This window comes from Gopherus evgoodei, chromosome 11 (assembly GCF_007399415.2).
Source record: "Gopherus evgoodei ecotype Sinaloan lineage chromosome 11, rGopEvg1_v1.p, whole genome shotgun sequence".
Taxonomy (NCBI): domain Eukaryota; kingdom Metazoa; phylum Chordata; order Testudines; family Testudinidae; genus Gopherus; species Gopherus evgoodei.
In genome coordinates, this window is record NC_044332.1 from 52,983,755 (window position 1) to 53,004,599 (window position 20,845).

Here is a 20,845-nt window from a genome sequence, read left to right on the forward strand (position 1 = left end):
ATTTTAAAAAAGGAATATTCTCTTTTCTTTTTTTCCAATTCACAGAAAATTTACAAGCATTCCTTGGAAGAGTCTAGAAGGAAAGGGTATGACCTCAGAGCTGATGCTATCTCCATTAAAGCTGCCAAAGCTTCCAGAGACATTGCTAGTGATGTGAGTTTTTAAAGGAGGAAACTGTCTGTTGTCAAATATTATGAAGCATTCATTTATTGACTTGATTCCATTTTGGATGCTGATTTATGAATTCTCTTTATTTTCTATATTGTTTATAAATGTGTTTAATAAGTATAGCTTTTCTGACATTAAATTGGCTCACAGTGATTAAAGAGCAATTGCTTCATTAGGAAGCTAGAGAGATACATAAGGAGTCATTTTAGCATGGATCTCATTTAGAAAACCAATTTTACCTTATAGTACGAGTCGTTTGTCAAAGTGACTTTGCTGGAGCACTTTTTAAAGGTGACTTTGTATATTGTAGCTGCATGCTTTAGTTTAGATATACACATGTTACTCCTTAATTGCTGCATTATGGAGTTCAGATGTTAGCCTCATCAATATTTGAATGGAACAAAGGGTGCTTTGTAATAAATTATGTTTGCTGCTAATACTACAATGGTAGGACCTGATTACTCAGCTTGTACTCAGTCTCTGTTTAGGTGACATTTGCACTGAATGCACTGAATTCTGCAGAGAAAACCAGTACAGAGTTTCACTGTGCAAAGGTGGGGTGGGAGCACAGAAGTCAGGGTCTGCACCGAGGTTCCCTGAATATCAGTGTTCAGGCTTTGGGTGTAGCAAGGACAAAACTAGCCTTTGGAAGGGGGAAAGGAGAAGGCTGAAAAAGCTGATGCTATGTTGATCATTAAGTTCTTCCGCACAGCAGCCTCAGAGTTGCAATAGACACTGCAGAGTGGATCTGCAGCTGCTTCATAGTCTGAGAGGAGGTTTCCTCCCTCCGAAACCCTCTCCAAGGAATTCAGCAGTGCAGATCAGAGCCTGGTACTGGATCTGTGCACTCTGCTGACCAGGATTTAGGACAATGAGAGTGTTGCTTGAGTATGGACTTAGTTCGGGTTTAAGGTTTTAATCCATTACAACGTTATTAAGAAAACAAAACTCGGAAATACTGGGAAGCAGCTTCTAAGTTTAAAAACAATTGTTCAGTCTTAGAACTAAACATAACCACAGAGGTCATTTGATCTTCAAACTTGAGCCAAACTCCAGACCTGATCTCAAAGTGTTAGTAAAATAAAATCCAAACATTTTTCAAAGGGATGCCTCCTGCAAATTGGGACTTCCTTAGTTTATCAGTCTCTCAATCTTAAATTATGTGATGCCATGACAGTGAGATTCAGTAACAGCTGCCATCAGAGGCTACATGAGGCACTGCAGGGAGCATGGCATTATGAAGAAAGTTTCCTTTTCATGAAAAAGATTTTTAGGAGAATTCTTTTAAAAATGTCCCTCATAAAGATCAAAGAGGTAGGACCTCTGAGTTTTTTCAAGGGTTAGCATCAGATTAAGTAGAAAAATCTACCGGTGCTTTGTTTCCCCCAGTGATTTTTAAATAGCGTATTTCTAATGGGTGTGGCTTTTTCTCAGAGGAAAGGTTGCTTAATTATTTTCTCAGTTTAATTTGTTATAGGCAAGGTAGTTTTAAGGCCTTTTGTTCTGTTTTCTTCACAGTACAAATACAAATTAGCTTATGAAATGGATAAGGGGAAACTTGTAGGCTTCCGCAGCCTCCAGGATGATCCCAAACTAGTCCATTTTATGCAAGTGGCTAAGATGCAGTCTGATCGTGAGTACAAGAAAGCCTATGAGACCAGCAAGACCAGTTACCATACACCTGCTGATACGTTAAGTATCAGGGCAGCGAAGGAGGCACAAGGTAATATAACCAACACTAACTACAAACACCTGATCCACAAATATATCCTCCTACCAGATGCAGTTAATGTGGAACTGACCAGAAACATGAATCGGATTCAAAGTAATGTAAGTTACTGGGTTTTTTTGTTCTGATTTGGCCACTTCCTATATAGTACTACTTTTTCAGTTGCGTATGAAGAATTTTTTTTTAAACAAGAGAATTTTTCAGTTGCTGAAGTTTGTAAAATGTGTTTTTTCCTTTCTGTCTTCTGTTTTACAGAATAAGTACAAAGAGGACTACAATGAGTGGTACAAAGGACTTGGTTGGAGCCCTGCTGGTTCTCTGGACGTGGAGAAATCTAAGAAAGCCACAGAAATTGCAAGTGACAGGAATTACCGCCAGCACCCAAGCCTTTTCCCCTTCACAAAACAGAGTGACTCCATGGACATGGTGCTAGCAAAACACAATGCAGATGTGATGAATCAGGTGAGAGGATACAGTGAAAATTGTGTATGTAAATGATCACTGTGTAATTCAGTATCACTGCCTTTCTCCAACATTGCTTAAAACACATGCTTCCCTGGCAAACTTGCTTTGCCAAAATAATTTCTTTTTAAGGTATGAGAGAACAAGCCATTTACAGATTTCTTTTACCAGATCCAAGCACCCAATTACTGGCTAAATAGTTCCTTCTCCCATTTTTCTCATGGTTAGATCATGTCATTACTTGTACAGTCTCAGTTATTCTCACTGGCATGATATAAATGTTAATTTCTAATTCTGGGGTGCGGGAGGGGAACTATAAGCTTCCATAACAGCATTCAGAAGTCTAATCAGTACAGGTCTCATCCTGCCCTCTTTACTAAGGAGAAACTCTGGCTTTAAACAAACAACTGTGGAACGGGCTGATAGACATTACTAGAAATGCTCACTAAGGGCCTGATGAATTGACCTCAGTGGGAGCAAGATTGGATCCTAATTCACTTGAATCATGGATTAAGTCAGTAAAAATAAATACAATCAGCAACTCTCTCTCTCTCTCTCTCTCTCTCTCTCTGTCTCTCTCTCTCTTTTTCCATAAACGAAGTACACACAGAGAGATATATCTATCATTTATATTAGCATATCTGGTACTCTTTTTTTCCCTTAGCATATGTACACTCAAGCTTGGGAGAAGGATAAACTTCAGCTTCATGTGATGCCAGATACACCTGATATTCTACAGGCCAGACAGAACATGGCAAATTACAGTCAGGTAAAGAGTTGTAAAATACTTTATATTGTAGTTCATTTTTGAATACATTAGTTCTGTTTTCCTCAGTGAAAGGTGTCCTGTTATTTAAGAGTAAATATTTGTTATGAACTAGAGGAAAATGAAAAATAGATGGGACTTAGACTCCTGTGTCACTTAGGAGCTTCTGAAAATTTAATCCTAAACTCTTGCTAAACATAAATATTAGCCCTGCTCAGCAAGGTGAACTCAGAAAAAGGCTTAGTGTATTCTTTATACCTTCCACAGACATGTACAGGGTCCTTCATGGCCTCAGTCAGAATAGGTTATAAATTCCTTGTTATAAAATTCCAAACCCACTATGTGCAGGTTTCTCAACCTATCATCATGGACCCACTTGACACTGTGATGTCCTGTCCCTTTAAATGTTTGAGCACTCCTCTGTGTAAAACCTCACCTTCATGTTGATTTCAGTTTTGCTGCCAGGACAATGAAGTCTCCACAGCAAACAACTGTGTTTCCATCACCTCCCTTTGTGTCTGTTTGTCCGTCTGTCTGTCTCTCTCTCTGCTGGGTTCAAATATAACATACTGGCAAGGAGGAATTTGTGTCATGAATAGCCTCTGTTCCCACTGCCTGAAGAGGAAGAAATAGATAATAATATGTATAAAAGAGGACAAAGTTCACCCCTAGACAGCAGATGACAGACGGCTGCTTTTTGTTGCTGGGACAGTGTGAGCCAGCTAGCTAGAGAGGGGGAAGTCGGCAAATAAAGATAGAACAAAGGAAAAGGGTACTGCAATTACTGCTGGAGCTGTCCAAACAGAGAAGTGAGGAGAATGCATGCAGCCATCTTGGCTGACTATGTGCAAGAAGGCAGCATGTGAGATAGCTTTAGCCTGCACTGAGGGTCTTCAGCCAGCAGAGGGAGCTGAATTCTGCATCCTACAGTATAAGCACACAGCCTGCAAAGGGAAATCAAGTGCAGATAGTGCACAGTTTAAAAAAGGGGAAAATCACTGTGGCAGAGATGACGTCCAGGAGGCGTGAAGTGCAACAGCAGAGCAGAGTAAAATGGCAACTTTTCTGGGCAGTGTTGATGAGTCTGATGAAAACCACAACTCATGAATGTACCTTGAATGTTTTGAGCAATTTATTGCTTGCAGCACCATTCCAGACAGACAAATGGTTTCAAACTTGCTGACAGCGATGGGTCCAAAGGCATATAGATTGCTGCATGACCTGTTGTGTCCAACTGTGCCTGGAACTTCTACATATGCTACAATTACTGCTGCAATACAAGAACACTTTTCTCCTATCCCATTGATGATAGCAGAATAATACCAGTTCCATCAGTGACATCAGGGAAATGGAGAATTCGGAGCACAGTTTGTTGCTGCTCTAAGGAAGTTAGAGTATTGTCAGTATGATGCCCTGTGTGACCAGTTTGTCTTTGGATTATGTAATGATGAGATCCAGAGAAAGTTAGTGTCTGTGTCAGTTCTTACTTTCAAGCTGGCTGTTGAAGTAGCTAATGGCTTGGAAACTGCAGAGAAGGATTCTCTGAACTTTAATGTGAAGTCATAAATTCATAATGTGGATAAAGACAAGAGTTCTAGGACACTGATCAAGACCTAGCCCTACACATGTTATCAGAAGTTGGAGTAAATGGCATCTTGGTTACTCCCTTGATTGGCTGGAACTTGATACTGGAGCTGCCATCTCACTGATTTCTGCATCTGTCTATCACTAGATATTGTCACAAGTGCCTCTGGAAGAAACCTCCATGGTTTTGAAGCATTATGCTGGAGAAAAGTTAGTAACAGAAGGGATATTCCGGGTGCCAGTTCAACTAGATGGACAATCAGTTATTTTACTCTTGTATGCAATCAAAGGAAAGTTATCACCATTATTTGGCAGATCTTGGCTTGAGACGCTTAAGAAGAATTGGACTGAGATCATGGTGACCATGAAAGCACCTCAAAGTCTTCAAGAAATACTTGACAGACACTCCAAAGTCTTTGAACAAGAACTTGGACAGATGAGCAATGTGTCAGTGAAGCTCAGTATAGACAGTCAAAATATTGCAAGCCCAGAGTTGTGTCTTATGCTCTGAAGCCTCTAGTAGAAGCTGATATGGACCATTTAGTGAACACTGGAATCTTAACACAGATTTCATGTGGTGAGTTGACTACACTCATCATACAAGTAATCAAGAAGGATGACTCATTTCCAGATTTGTGGCGTTTGTGATGCTGAATCCAGTTTCATGTTCAGACCAGTCCACTAACTCGTACTGAAGGTTTGTTTGCTACTCTTAGTGAAGGATTGTGTTTCAGTAAATTGGATTTGCTCAATGCATACCTACAAATAGAGATCGATTCCACATCTCACAAATATCTCACAATCAACATGCAAAAAGGCTTAATTTTGTTGTATCAGGTTGCCTTTCAGTATCACATAGGCACTTGTGCTGTCCCAGAAAGCTATGGATGAGATTCTGAAGGGACTGAACAAAGTTCAGTGCTATGTGGATGACATCCCTGTTACATGAAAGGATCCAGAGGATCATCTTCAAAATTTGGATGTTGTCTTGCAGAGTTTGGAAGGCCATGGACTGAGAGTATGTCAAGACAAATGTGAGTTTTCAAATCTTCAGTTGGACATGCAATTGATACCACAGGATTAAGGAATCACCAGAGAAAGAGAAGGTGGTTCTTCATGCACCACTCCAGAGAATGTGTCAGAGTTACATTTATTCTTAGGGCTGCTTAACTACTAATCTATCTAATCTTGTGACAGTATTGGCACCTTTACATGAAGTGTTATAAGCAAAGAAAAAATGGAAGTAGACTCTGTGTGTGTGTGTGTGTGTGTGTGTGTGTGTGTGTGTGTGTGTGTGTGTGTGTGTGTGTGTGTGTTTAAGGAAGTTAAGAAATTTGACATCAGCCGAAGTTCTTACTCACTTTGATGCCTCACTACTATTGCAATTGGCTTGTAATGCTTCACCATCTGAGTGCACAAGTTCTTTCCCCATATTTTTCCTGATGGCATGGAGAAACCAATTGCCTTTGCTTCACAAACGCTTACTATGCTTGAGAAGAACTATGTAGAAGTAGAGCAAGAAGCTCTAAGCATTATCTTCAGAATTCAGAAGTTCTATATCTCTCTGTATGGTAGATATTTTACCTTGCTGATGGATCATCTCTTGTCATTTTCAATTTTTCCACCTAAACATGGAATTCCAACATTAGTTGCTACTCGGATATGATGGTGGTTGTTGCTACTTTCAGCTCATTCCTATACTATTCAGTTCTGTAAAGGGACTCAGCCCAGCAATGCTGATGGGCTGCCATGCCCAAGCTCCCATTAGCCCAAAGAAATGTCAGATGAAATGTTTTATCTTAATTTGACGGAGAGGTTACCCATCACTAGCACAGACATCAACTCAAAAACCACTAAGGATGATGTGCTTTCTCTTGTGAAGGGAATGGTATTACAAGGTACAGTGTTGGATCATAAGAATCCCCCGTTTACTGCCCATCAGCGTGTTTTATATCTGAATCACAATTGCATCTTATGCAGAATAAGAGTGATCATTCCGGAATCACTTCACTCTCTGGTTTTTGTGATGGTCATTTTGGCATTGTATGAGTGAAGGCCATAGGCTGGAGTCATGTTTGATGACAAAGATATTGAGAGGAAAGAGAAGTACTATAGTATGTGTCAGTAAATTGAGCATAATCCTGACCCAGCTCCTTTATACCTTTGGTTGGGGCCTCAGACTCATTGGACACATATTCACATGGACGTTGCCAGACCTTTAGTCGTAGTCAGTGCGTATTCAAAGGGGCCAGAGATTTTAGAATGATTTCTACTACAGCTACCAAACCCATTGGACATCTCTGCATGTTTAGCCAATTTGTCTTACTAGAACAGTTGGTGAGTGACAGCAGACTTCAATTTTGCTCTGAAGAATTTCAGAGATTCTTAGCTTCGAATGGAATTCAGCACATATGTTCTGCTCCATTCCATCCTGCTACAAATGGACTTGCAGAATGCTTTTGCAGTCATGTAAGGTCTGCTTAAGAGCTAACAGGTCTATTCTGAGTCATCAGCAGAAACTGGATAATTTTTTGCTTGTGTTCCTGTAGACATGTGTTCCTACCCAGGAGTCATCAGCAACTCTTCTCTTGAAGTGATCTTTGTGTACCTGTTGTGACCTGCTACATCTTGATGTTGCCTCCTCTGTAGCCAAATCCCAATCTATGCAAATTGATTAATGATGTAAGACTCATCATCTTTTTTTCAACTTGGAGACTCAGTGTGGACTCGCAACTACAGTTGTGGGGTGAAATGGGTACCTGAAGAACTTGTAAAATGCACAGGAATTGTTTTGTGTGTGGTAGAACTGGTGGTATTTTATGGAAATGACATATGGATCAGTTGCAGTCTTGACAACTACTGGAGTTGGGAGATGTTCCAGTAGGACTTTCTGTTCCTCCTTTCAAACCTCCTTCCATTACAATTCCTAATGTCAACAGTTTGGTGGAAGATACTTTGGTACCAGATACAGTTGATTCCTTACCCCAAACTGTTCCTGTTGTGAAGTGCACTGCCACACCATTGTCACCATATTATCCCAGAGACTGTGAAAACCAGTTGTATGCCTGAACTTATATATTGTTTAGTTAGTGAGTTGTTATTCCAGGGCAGAATAATCCCTTGCAGTTTGAGAGTCTGTGGTAGTCCACCCGCACTATTTAAGTTATGTAGTGTTCCATGTTAGCCATGCAAATGATGATGTATATAAATTTGGGAAGTTTTTAAAAGTAGGGTGGAGAATGAGATGTTCTGCCTCTTTTAATGTTTAGCATTCCCAGTGCAAAGCCTCACCTTAGTGTTGGTTTCAGTTTTACTGCCAGAACTATAAAGTCTCCATGGCAGACAGCTGTGTTTCTATCAGCTCCCTTTGTGTCTGTCTGTCTCCTTCTCTGTTGGTCCAAATATAACAGGCACATAGAATATGAAGCATATACAGTTGTTTCCACCTTTCTTTATATATTTCTTAATTTTCCTTCTAAATATAGGAGAGTGACAGTCTGTGCTAGAGATTTTCTGTAAACTACTTAGTTTTTGCTTTCTGTGGATGGTTAGAGGCAGGTCTTATAATTCCAAGTGCCAAGTGTTTTAAGTTACATGTGCATAGTTCAACTGGATTGCATTTTTTTTAGAGCTACAGTACATCCTTATTAATAGGAAATTTGCAAGTCCATACCCAATATTAGTAGTTACTTCCACTCTAGTGGCCAAATTTCCCAGCAAAGTATTAGTGAGTGAGGAAGGTTGATCTGGTGTTCAGGGCATTAGACTAGAAGTTGGGAAGCCTGGGGTCAAACCTCTGCCCCACCACGGACTTTCTGTGTGGTTTTGGACATGTGAATTACCCTGTCTGCCTCATTTCCCTCTATGTGAAATGGGGATAATAACACTTTCCTACCTTATAGCGGTGTTGTGAAGATAAATTCATTAAAGATTTTGAGGTATTATGGTACTGGGGACTATAGAAGTATGCAAAATAGAGAACAAAGTCTCACATTACTAAGGCTTCTTGGACCTGATCCTCAGCTGGTGCAAATCATCATGTGTTCCCTGAGATGGAGCTCCACACTACAGTGGACATCAGCTGAGAACGTTGGCCTGTTAGTTTTTACAAATTATCCAACAATATAGAACATACTCGTGTGTTATGAAGCATTAGCATAAATAATCAAAACTAAAATGAACAAAGTATATTTGGGGTGTCTCATCCTGTTTCATTCTCGGGGTACATCCAGTGCTGCTAGCCTCACAAAGAAAGAACTAATTGAACTCTGATTTTTAACCTGGTATGATAGATGGGGATCAAATTCTTTCCTGCTGTAATGCCATTTACTTTGGTGGAGTGACAAAGGGAATTAATTCATCCTTAAATATTAATTATTCTTTATGTGAGAACAAGCATTGCAAACAGATTATTTTTAATCTAGTAAGCACTTGTGAAAAAAACCTATAATGTATTAAAGACACAATCCCTAATACTGCCCCCTAAAGTGTCAAATCTTGAAGTCCTTATTGGAGGGTCTATTGTAGGTTTAGCCACAGCGCTGCATTAGACAGTGCAGATCACATTGTCCCAGTGAAAGTATCAGTAACTATAGTAAAGCCATATTTCCAAATGGTCCCCAGCACACAGAGGGACAGCCTGCAGAGGTGCAGTTTATGCTGTCCTGCATATCTGACCCGCTCTGCTGTAGGGAAAGGGTAATGAACAAAAAGCAGCCTGCTCCCTGAATGGGGTGCTTTGTGCTCTCTCACTTTTTGCATCCAGGCAGGGCTCAGCCACAACCCGGCCCTCAATTTTCACACACACTTTTCTCAGGCAAAACTTTTGCCTGAGTAAGTGCTGAGTTAAGATGGAGTGTAGTACTCAGGATTTGGATTCAATGTTTATGCCATGGGTTCTGTTTGTATTGTTTTTACAAAGATGCAAGGGAAGTTTTGGAAAACACTCTCTGTTTTCAATTTTAGAAACTGTACAAACATGGATGGGAAGAAATGTTAAAGAAAGGCTATGACCTCACACCTGAAGCCATTTCAGTGAAAGCAGCCAAAGCTTCGAGGGACATTGCAAGTGATGTAAGTGACATTTTCAATTCGATCTGTGATGAATTTTATGCACTCAGACACAGTCTAAGAATCCTCATTGGGCCAGGTCCATCCCTGTGCTACGAAGGTGTGCTGGAAGGGATAGAGAGACAAGAGAGGTTTTCCTCCCTGTATAATCAGTGGGACAGACTCTCTTAGCATTGATGAGACAGTAGGAGAGAGATTGCTCTCACATCATTGCACCATGACCTCAAGCTTGCCATTTGCCTTTTGTGTGGCATGGGAGCAGCCTGTACTACCTAGAGCTACCTGGTCTATGTTTTTAGAGCAGCAGCAGATTTTGACCCAACTAACTCCTCCCACTGCGCTGAGTCAATCTACCATGCAGCTGTAGAACAGGTCTCAGGGCAAACACATGCCCAGCACTGCTCCACATCCCAGCCTCAGTGCAGTGCTTGTGTATAAGAACAGGTGTTTGCTAATTTTTAGGGAATTGTTCTGGATAGTCAGGACCCTATATTTTCCAGTGCTGACTTTTATCCTTTGAGACACTGGGATTATGTCTCCACCTGGGAGTACCAAGCAAGTGGACTCTCCAGATTGTAGTTGGTTGGTAATTTGTGCAGTGGAGGAGCCATTCTGAGAGATGTGCAGCCTGCTCTTTCTACGCAGTCCAAAGGCTCAATTCCTTCGGCAGCAGAGGCATTCCTAGAACACTAACATCAAGCAAAGTTATGCACATACATCAAGGGAATATTAGACCCCTAAGTGTGAAACCATAATGATCTGCTCAGCTTCTAGCATCCAAGAGAGCAAGAAATTCAAGTTTGCTTGTGAGTCTAACTGCCAGCATACATGGCATGCTGGTGAATGTATCTAATAAGTTGTTATTTCCCCATTTTCTCATTCTTACCTTAATTTGAGTACCACAATCTTTATGATTTTAGTACAAGTATAAAGAAGGTTACCGCAAGCAGCTGGGACATCACATTGGATTCCGCAGCCTACAGGATGATCCCAAACTTGTGTTGTCTATGAATGTAGCCAAGATGCAGAGTGAGAGGGAGTACAAGAAAGATTTTGAGAAGTGGAAGACCAAGTTTAACATGCCTGTGGATATGTTGGGCTTCCTACTGGCTAAGAAATGCCAGTCATTGGTTAGTGATGTAGATTACAGACGGATCCTACACCAGTGGACTAGTTTGCCAGACCAGACTAGCATCATCCAAGCTAAGAAAGTATATGAACTACAGAGTGATGTAAGTTTCCTTTTTACTTGATATATTTCTTTTATATTTATGGAAGATATGTTCATTATTGAAGGGAATCTGGTGTCCCTATAGAGCAGAAATGACATTTCCTCTTGTAGTTCCAGCAATACGGATCATAGCTAAACAAGCTCTGTTAATTGTCAGTTAGTCTTTTAACGTAGTTCATTGATGTAGACAAGAGAATGACTGTCCCTGATTTGTTTGGTTCCTCAACAGAATGTATATAAGTCAGATCTTCAATGGCTTAAAGGCCTGGGATGGATCCCCTCTGGCTCTTTGGAGGCAGAAAAGAACAAGAAAGCTTCAGAAATCCTGAGTGAAAAGAAATACCGCCAGCCACCAGACACTGTTAAATTCACAAGTATTCCTGATGCCATGGACATAGTTTTGGCAAAGTCTAATGCCAAAAATAGGAGTGATGTAAGTTTCTGAAGGCTGAACATTTAATTGAACAGATAAATTAACTTGTAATTTATTTCAACTTCTCATATAATGCTAAAATTAATATAATTTGAGTTAACAGTGACTAATATGTCTTTAAAAAAGGAATTTTCCAATTGTTGGTCATAGCTCTGTGTTTAGTAAAATGTCAGATTTCTGTGATTTTTGGCCCATTTGACATCTTGAGTTCAGCTGTCAAGAAGTCCCAAATGTGATTCAGGAGATTATCATGGCTGATCTACAAAATGTATTCAATGTTAAGCATAAATAATATCTTTACCCATATTTAACCTTAGTTACGCTGTATATGGAACTGTTATAATGATGACCCTTTTTGGCCTTCCACATACAAAAGGGATGCAAAAAATTGTATTTAAATAGAACTCTAAGTGATTAATGCATTATTTTCTTCAACTATCCATCCAGTACCATTTATATCTCCCACACTCGATGCTTGCGTGACATGTTCTTGTATTGCTGTTACAGACATAAGGTGAAGCTGAATATTAGACACAGTGTTCTTGTTTGTTTCTCCTTCTAGAGACTTTACAGAGAAGCATGGGACAAGGACAAGACTCACATTCACATCATGCCTGACACTCCTGAAATCCTTTTGGCTAAAGCAAACTTAATCAATACAAGTGATGTAAGTTTAACTCCATACTACACTGGATGTTCGAGCTTATGACTTGAAAATTCACTGCGTGAATTCAGTCTAAATTGCAGTAAAGTCCTTCAGAATTTATTCTAGAACTCTTGAATTCTTGCAGCCTTTAACATACCCATGGTCTTTTTCTGGTAAACTTGTTATGTGGAGGGAGCCAATATGGCAGTTATTAGATTACAAGAAAAATACCAACAAAGCATACAGTATGAGGTTGCTATCTTTAGTTATGTCCATTTCATCCCTATTGCTCAAATCAACACCTTAAATACCTCTCCAATAAAATGTAATTAGTCTAGCAACCTGTTGTGGGAAAATGTTTAATTGTAGTGAGTTGAATTTTAGAATTATAGAGTATCATTTTTGTCAAATTCTCCTTTGTTATGGAACATCAGAAAGAAATGCCAAAAAGATTTATCAATAGTATTCAAGAGGAGAGGTCATGATAGGTTGAAAACAGACACACAGGGAGTCAGAAAATATGCATTGTTGATTCTCTTAGAAGTCCATGTAATTGTGGTCTGGAGCAATGTTTATTAATCAGATTACGTAAGTAAAGTAAATGACAGTATTGGTTGCAAATGAGTTGCAACCAAAAACTTTTATTTACCTCTCCCTAGTCAATCTATTGCAGTTACGCAATAATTTCCACCCTTAGTTTGGTGGTGGAAAATGTTCTGTAGCAAGAAGAGCATGCAAGACTTTTGACTAATTTCTAGCACCAAGAAAGCCATCTCAGAGTCCTAAAAATGTGCTTTTTAATTTAAAAACATGATAGCTTGGCAAGCATGCATTGGCAATTGAAAATTAGTAGTAACCAACTCCATTTGATAAATCTACCCTTGTTTTCTGCACAATGTAAAAAATAGGAATTCAGTTCTTGAACTATGGTGTAAAATACATAGCATTTCCTTTCTCTCCAAACATCAACATTGGAATACTTTTCTGCAAAGTGTGCTTGCAATCATTACTGCAAACTTATCTTAACAGAAACTCTACAAGTTAGGATATGAAGAACTGAAGAAGAAAGGCTATGAACTTCCTCATGATGCCATATCACTCAAGTCAGCAAAGGCATCCAGAGACATTGCAAGTGAAGTAAGTGTCTTATTAAACTAAAATAACAGACAGTGTGGTTAAGCACTATGAGGCTGAATCAATGCTGATTGAAATCAGTGGGAGTCTTTCTACTGGCGTCAGTGGGATAAGGTCTTTCTGTCTTTCAAAAAAGAAAAAGAAGGCATACACTGGATGCTTCAGTGCAAGGCTAGTCACCCAACAATACATTGTGTTTGTTTTTTTCAGTCTGCTACTATATATATCACTTAAACCCAGTTTATTACTGAAATTTTGTGGATGACATTGACATTTTATTTCATTTGAAAATTAGCATAGTCCATCAGTGACTTAGACTGTGCTATGGAGTTGCATGTAATTGTTTGAAGATGAATATGTGACTCACTGAAATAGAGTTTGAATTCAGATTTAATATTTCATATCAAACCTGGAATTAACCATTACATGGACAATTATTTGCTAGATATAACCTGGATCCCACAAACCTGTATGTGAATAGTCCCAATGAAGCACACTAAGTCCAGTGGAATTCGCTAACTAAATTGGGACTACATAGATGAGGAAGGGTTTGCAAAAGCTGTGAACCCCATCCTATGAAATTATAAGGGCTATATCTTCTACTACAGTGGGATTAAGGATGCTCAGCTATTTATAGGAATCAATCATCAATTCATAGGATTAGGTTCTTAGTATGTTATAATAACTAAGGAGTTTCACCAACAGTTTTTACAAAGGTAGCGTTTCTAGGTTGAATCTGAAAAAGCATCAGTTGTTTTTTTCTTTCTTTCCAACAGTACAAATACAAAGAAGGGTATCGCAAGCAGCTTGGCCACCATGTGGGAGCCCGCAACATACAGGATGATCCCAAAATGGTGTGGTCTATGCATGTAGCCAAGATCCAAAGTGACAGGGAGTATAAGAAAGATTTTGAGAAATGGAAGACCAAGTATAATAGCCCAGTGGACATGCTGGGAGTCGTGCTGGCCAAGAAATGTCAGGAATTAGTCAGTGACATTGATTATAGACATCCTCTGCACAAATGGACATGTCTGCCAGACCAGAACAATGTTGTACATGCCAGGAAAACTTATGATCTTCAGAGTGATGTAAGTCCTAATTTTACCAGCTTTGTGAAAACTGAAGTGTTTTATTAAGTATATTTTTGCTCCAATGTCAAAAAACATATTTAAGGGCTATATTTCTGGACTCTCTTTTGTCCTGCAAAGACCTTTACATACTGGATTGGTGGGTATTTTCAGACCAGTGACAATAGAAGTGAGCTCTTCTGCAGGTTAGTAAGCTCACAATTAGCAGCAGGCAGCCTACTTTTTGTATCCTTACTAAGTACTGATCTCCTCTTGAGCAATTTGGAGTTAAATTTGTTGCTGTGGATTTGAACAGTGGATTGGAGCAGAGTAAGGGCAAGACAATCTGAATTTCATGTCTTCAAATAATTACTATTTGGGGTGTATAAGTGACATGTCAAGAGCTCAAGCGTTTGGGAAGTGCATCCTCATCTGTGACATTTGGCAGAGGAAGAGATGGCTGTAATTACCTAGACATTCAATGTGCATTTCAGGAATCTCCATTATAGTTGTAGATGAATCTTCATCCTGACAGAAACAGAATTTCCAGCAGGTGGAGTAAGATTTCTGTGTAGTAACTAGTATAGGCATAATCACCCTTGGTTTCAGAGACTGTTAGGGCATGTCTACATTGTAATGTAAGCCTGGAGTTGTACAGCTTGAGTTAGCAGACCCTGGGTTTCTTGATTTAGGGCTTGAGAATTTACAATCATTTGTATCCCCAGATTAGGAATTTTTGAACCCTGGGTGCCAACCTGGTGTTCTAGTGTCTATGTTGTGGTGTGGAGGCCCCAGTCCAGCAACTCATATCCAAGAATTCCTAATGCCCTCCAAAAATATGCTGTCCAACCCTTTGTTTGTGGTGCACTGTGGGAAAACTTGACTGTCCACCAAAGATGACTGTCCTGGGAACAAAGAAAGTTGGCCCATGGGATTGTGGGATACTTTTGGTGGACTCCCAGAGCACAGGTCTACATTGCAAAACAATAGGGATTGAACTGTGGGTCCAGGCTTGACTCAGGCTTGGAACCTCCACTCCCTTAGGGTCCTGGGACCTGGGTCTGAGTCCTGGTTTAGTGCAATTTATATGTAGACCAGACAGTGAGCGAGGGTGGGGGGAATTGAGCGTGAGTTTGAACCCTGGGCTTACACTGAAACACAGATATACCTTCAGTGCTGAACTAGCCCTGTCAGAGGGCTGTGAGGTGATAACCTCTGTTATCATATGATATTGATTAAACAGTGAGAATCTCTCTAACTGGTGCTGCTTTGCATTGAAGAAAAATGTTCATGTTGTCTAAATAAAATAATGAATTTTCTTGTCTTCCTCTATAAATTATAACTGAAGTAGGCAGAATCCACCTTGGGTTTCAGAGTCCATCACTATAGGATTAGCCATATCAGAGGACTACAAGGTGAATACCTCTGTCATCATTAGATATTCATTAAACATTGAGGCTCTCTTTAAGTGGTGCTGCTTTTCTTTGAAGAAAAATATATTCATGTTGTCTAAATAAAATAACAAACTATCTTGTCTTCCTCTGTTATTTCAGCTTTTATATAAATCAGATCTTCAGTGGATGAGGGGCATTGGTTGGTCCCCAGTTGGTTCTCTGGATGACGAGAAGAATAAGAGAGCAACCCACATCCTGAGTGACCATACCTACCGGCAACACCCAGACACGATCAAATTTAATAGCCTGCTTGATTCTCTACCAATGGTTCTGGCAAAACACAATTCTGAAATTATGAACCAGGTGAGTTTTCTATTTATTTGCAATTAAAATTAAAACAGTATAGTTCTTCTGGATGCTCAAGTGTTCGTTTTTAAAGGAAAACAAGGAAGTTTACATTACAATACTACAGTCTATTCATAGAATGTCAGGGATTTATTTTCATTATAACTGAGTACTTTTGTTTTGTATTTTGAGTTTCTAGCACATAGTTAAGGTATATTTAAAAAAATAAATTTAATAGTTGCTTATGTTTAAGATCAGAAACATGAAAAAGTGGTTTAATAGGAGATTAGCTTTATGTTTTTACATGTTATTTTATGTTGTTACAAAATAATTAATGTAAAGAGCTGTACATTTCCTTTTCAAGGAGGGGTGCAATTATTTATCATGATTGTACAGACAATTGGCCTGTTATACCTAGCAAAGATATTCATATAAATGTCAGGTGAATTGTAACCCAGAAGTTTCGTATCCTATTAATGACTTAGGTCTTCATGATTTAGAACATCTTATTATATTTACTGTTTGCTTTTCAGCGCTCATATACAGCAGCTTGGAATAAAGATAAAACTAGTATCCATGTGATGCCAGATACCCCTGATATTGTATTGGCACAGCAGAACAAATTGAATTACAGTGAGGTAGGTGATGCCTTGCTTAAAAATTGAAAGGCAGCATGCGAGACTATTTAGATGAAAATGAAGTGCATTATTTCTGAAATGTAATGAATATTTGTTATGATTTTAGAAACTGTACAGACTTGCAATGGAAGAGGACAAGAAGAAAGGCTATGACCTACGGGTAGATGCCATTCCAATCAGGACAGCTAAAGCCTCCCGAGATATTGCAAGTGAGGTAAGTAAATTTGGACCCTTCACCTCTCAGTTTCAGAGGTCTCAACATTGTAGTGAGCAGTTAAGGGCATGCTTCATCAACACAATCATGTATCCAGCAACACACTTTCCAAACAATAAATAGAGTGCAACTGGAATAAAATCTTCCCTACAGGAACTGTAGGGCTGTCCTTACTTTATCTGTGGCTAGGTTTCACTCTCAGCATCTGTTGTGTATTTGAGGATCTCTGTTTGATGGCTTGAGGGGTGTGACAAATGAAGTCATCTTGTCCAGTTCTGATTCTGACTAATCCCTTCTATTTAATAATGGCTTGTCAATATTTTTAGCAGAAATAATTTTTTTGTTGTAGTGAAACCTTCCAATACTGCCTATCAGACCTTTCTCAGTAACAAACCCACTTAATTGAAACTGGCATTTGGAAAAAAATGTGTTTCACCTTGTTAACTAATAGACTATATGCAAAAGCATTAAACAAATTGGACTGGATTTTAGGCTAAATGCTAGTTGAGAAATTGACATGGCCATGACCACGTACAGTGGCTTATCCAGTCACAGGGAGAAGTTTTTCCGCTCAGAGACTGTCAAGCTAAACTATTGTTGTAGCATGTTGAAGGTCTGTGTAATATTTTGATACTTAGTAACCAAATTTAGTACCCATTTACCAATATTTTTAATAACATCTTTACAAGGGTGAGGCTGTTATCTGAGGAAGTAACTGATGGGCATCTCAGAGAGAGAATTTGAATTCTGACCTCAGGGGAGCCTGACCAAGGAATTAGAAATAACTTTGATACAATGTCTCAGGCAGAGGAAGCTGTAGTTTTCCTCTCCAAACACTCCAAGGACCTAATCACAAAGACATCTTATTACTTACATGTTTAAGGAGCTCTTGTGTCTAAACATCTTTTTAAGTGCAGGGAGCCCTACGAGTGCTTTAGCAGTCAGATACCACACTCTATGAACAGAACACTTCTTCACATAAAACCCTCCGTACTCTGAGCTCATGATGAAGTCCTCCAGGAAGTTGCTATAGGATGTTTTCTTAGCCCCCACCCCTGAATCTTACTTATTACACTTTTTTTTTGCCTACAGTACAAATACAAAGAAGGGTACCGCAAACAGCTTGGCCACCATGTGGGAGCCCGCAACATCCAGGATGATCCTAAGATGGTGTGGTCTATGCATGTAGCCAAGATCCAGAGTGACAGGGAATACAAGAAAGATTTTGAGAAATGGAAGACCAAATATAATACTCCCGTGGATATGCTGGGAATTGTACTTGCCAAGAAGTGCCAGGAACTGGTTAGTGAAGTTGATTATAGACATCCTCTGCACCAGTGGACATGTCTGCCAGACCAGAATGATGTTGTACATGCCAGGAAAACTTATGATCTTCAGAGTGATGTAAGTCCGACTTTTACTAGCTTTGTGAAAACTGAAGTGTTTTATTAAACATGGCTTTCCTGCAATGTCAAAGAACTTATTTAAGGGGGGCAGTTCTGGACTCTTATCCTGCAAGGATGTTTTCTGCTGCATACTAGATTGGTGGGTTGTCACAGTTTCAGGTCAGTTGCATGTGTAGTCCCCCTCCACGGTCCAGCAAGGGGGCAGCCACTTTAGGCTTCTGACTCCCAGCCATCACCTCTCTTGGATGGAAATCTGCATCTTAATCCCCACTGACTGGGCCTCCCTGCCTACAAGCTTCAGTGTTGGACTCCAGTAATTTGGTCTACTTAAGCTATCCTTTGTACATCTATGCACATTATACGTCATTTGAAAGTGTATTATGTGTACTTTAAGATGAGGAATGATGTGGAACTGTCAAGTGGTGCCATTACTATAGAAACTGGGATAAACAGTGACACCATCAACATGTTAAAATAGCTACTCTGAAATATTTGCTTTTGTTTGTTATTTTAACTCTATGCATTATTTAAGGACAAAATTGAATTTCTCTGTGACTTCAAAGCGTCACAACAACAACCTAAAGGATAAACATCTATAAATAATTTGTACAGGTATAATATAGTTGTGTTGGTGACATTTCTAATCAAAATCATTATCATCATCTTGTTCATAATTATGGCCTCTGTTGAGAGTGCGTGGGTTATCATGGTCTTCATTGCCTTGACATGTACACCGTTCTGTGCAGGGAAGATTATTCTGATTACAGACACAGCTGATTGTGCAGGGACTTCTATGGGCATATGTACAGAGAAGGTCTTGTACAAGCTCAGATGCCATTGGGCCCTTGAAGTATACATGAAGTAGTTGATCATCCATATTTTTCCATCCATGATGCAATGGTGATCCAATATCTGGTCTATCTATGTACAAAGTTATCTAAGTCTTTAACATGCTCTTCAAAACTGTCCTTCTAATGTGGGAGTTTGGTCAGTAACTTGTCCTTTTCGATGGATAGATTGAGGCGCAAAACAATTCAGGTCTCTGTGGGTCTCCTTTTCTTACTCACTTTGGTCATAACAGCACCGCTCCCAACTTCCTGGCTGCAGAAATTATGACTTGTCCATCATTTTCTCCCAATTTGGCAAGATCTCTGAAGCATAAACATCTCTATCAGTGACCTAATTACTATGGTTCCTTTGACATTAAGAGACTCAAAAGCCATATTGGTTCCTACTTCAGGAAGTGTTGCCTTTCTTATTAACAAGAGAATCAGCAAAGACTCTGGCAGACTCCAATTTCTTTACTCCCAAGGCCAAGTGAGTGGACAGATGGTACCAGGTTCATCAGGAAGGGTTTAAGCATTTCTTTACTCATTCAGTTCCTGATTGTTTGGTGATAGTAGCTGCTAATAAGCTATCTTGTCAAATCTTTACACTCCAGCTACAACAAGGAAGCAATTTAGGCCACAGCATTATTCTAGACCCTTTTTCCAACAGAGATCTCAACATCCCACTAAGAAGAGATCAAACTTCCTAGACATCACTAGCCATATTCTACTGTGGTGGGCCATTCTTACAAGACGTCTGTGACCTCAAAACAGTTGCTTTGACTTTTTGATCAAGGTCAGCATACTGATGATATCTCCTACCTTTGGGTCACACCTATCCCTTTTTTACTGTGCTTGGGGAAAACATTATGTCAGACAAGTTGCTACTCAGCATGGTAAAGAAGGGATATGTTATCCTGTTCCGTTGCTTTCCATTCCTTTTCCCTAACCACCTTCCCTGTCCCTTTTCAGGGACTCCTCTTATGACACCGTGTTACTTCAAGTGTCGTGGTCTTTTCTAGAATTGGGAGCCACAGAGAAAGTACCTTACTACCAGAGGAAAAAGCTCCTATTTCCAGTACTTCCTAGTCCCAAAAAAATGGAGGTCCTCCATCTCATTCTAGACTGAAGAAAGCTGAACTATTTAATCAAAAAGATCAAGCTCAGCATGGTCCTCGTTACTTCTATTATCCCTTCCCTGGAGACTGGTATGGTGCCTGACAAGATGCATAAGTCCATGTGGCAATACATCTCTCCCACAGCAAATACCTTTGATTTGTGGGAGGCGCCAACCACTACTTGTACACAGTGACCCCTTTCAGTTTGTCATCAGCCCTGAGGTTCTTCACCAAATGCATGTCAGCAGTAACAGCCATCTCTATCATTTGGGCATTCAAATATTTCCTTACCTGGATGATTAACTGATCCAGGCAGCATCAAGTATCTGGGTCTTAGTCATCAGACAAGTATTCTCTCATCTAGATCTGAAATGAACTTGGAGAAATCTCAGTTACAACCCAGGAATTGCATAACTTTTATAGGAGCAGAGCTCAATGCTGGAACAACCATAGCTTATCTGTCAAGTGAGAAGCATCAGTCTATAATCACCCTTACCAATGCCCTCCGCTTCAGCACAATAACAACAGTGCATAGCTGCCTTCTGTTCCTGAGCCTCATAAATGTACATAATTCTGCATGCCAAACTTCACTTTTGCTATCTGCAAGCTTGGC

General features: G+C 39.6%; 1 protein-coding gene across 26 annotated transcripts in view; it reads left to right on the forward strand.

The window, feature by feature from the left end:
- The window catches only part of NEB (nebulin), a 194,936-nt gene that overhangs the window by 50,895 nt on the left and 123,196 nt on the right, over positions 1 to 20,845 (forward strand). For all 26 annotated transcript variants that reach the window (XM_030579866.1, XM_030579881.1, XM_030579874.1 and 23 more), the window contains exons 40-53: positions 46 to 153; positions 1,687 to 1,998; positions 2,153 to 2,359; positions 3,024 to 3,128; positions 9,675 to 9,782; positions 10,700 to 11,011; positions 11,240 to 11,443; positions 12,006 to 12,110; positions 13,119 to 13,226; positions 14,000 to 14,311; positions 15,844 to 16,047; positions 16,563 to 16,667; positions 16,774 to 16,881; positions 17,974 to 18,285. In XM_030579866.1, the coding sequence (XP_030435726.1) occupies positions 46 to 153; positions 1,687 to 1,998; positions 2,153 to 2,359; positions 3,024 to 3,128; positions 9,675 to 9,782; positions 10,700 to 11,011; positions 11,240 to 11,443; positions 12,006 to 12,110; positions 13,119 to 13,226; positions 14,000 to 14,311; positions 15,844 to 16,047; positions 16,563 to 16,667; positions 16,774 to 16,881; positions 17,974 to 18,285 (2,610 nt within the window). The remainder of the gene's footprint in view (positions 1 to 45; positions 154 to 1,686; positions 1,999 to 2,152; positions 2,360 to 3,023; positions 3,129 to 9,674; positions 9,783 to 10,699; positions 11,012 to 11,239; positions 11,444 to 12,005; positions 12,111 to 13,118; positions 13,227 to 13,999; positions 14,312 to 15,843; positions 16,048 to 16,562; positions 16,668 to 16,773; positions 16,882 to 17,973; positions 18,286 to 20,845) is intronic.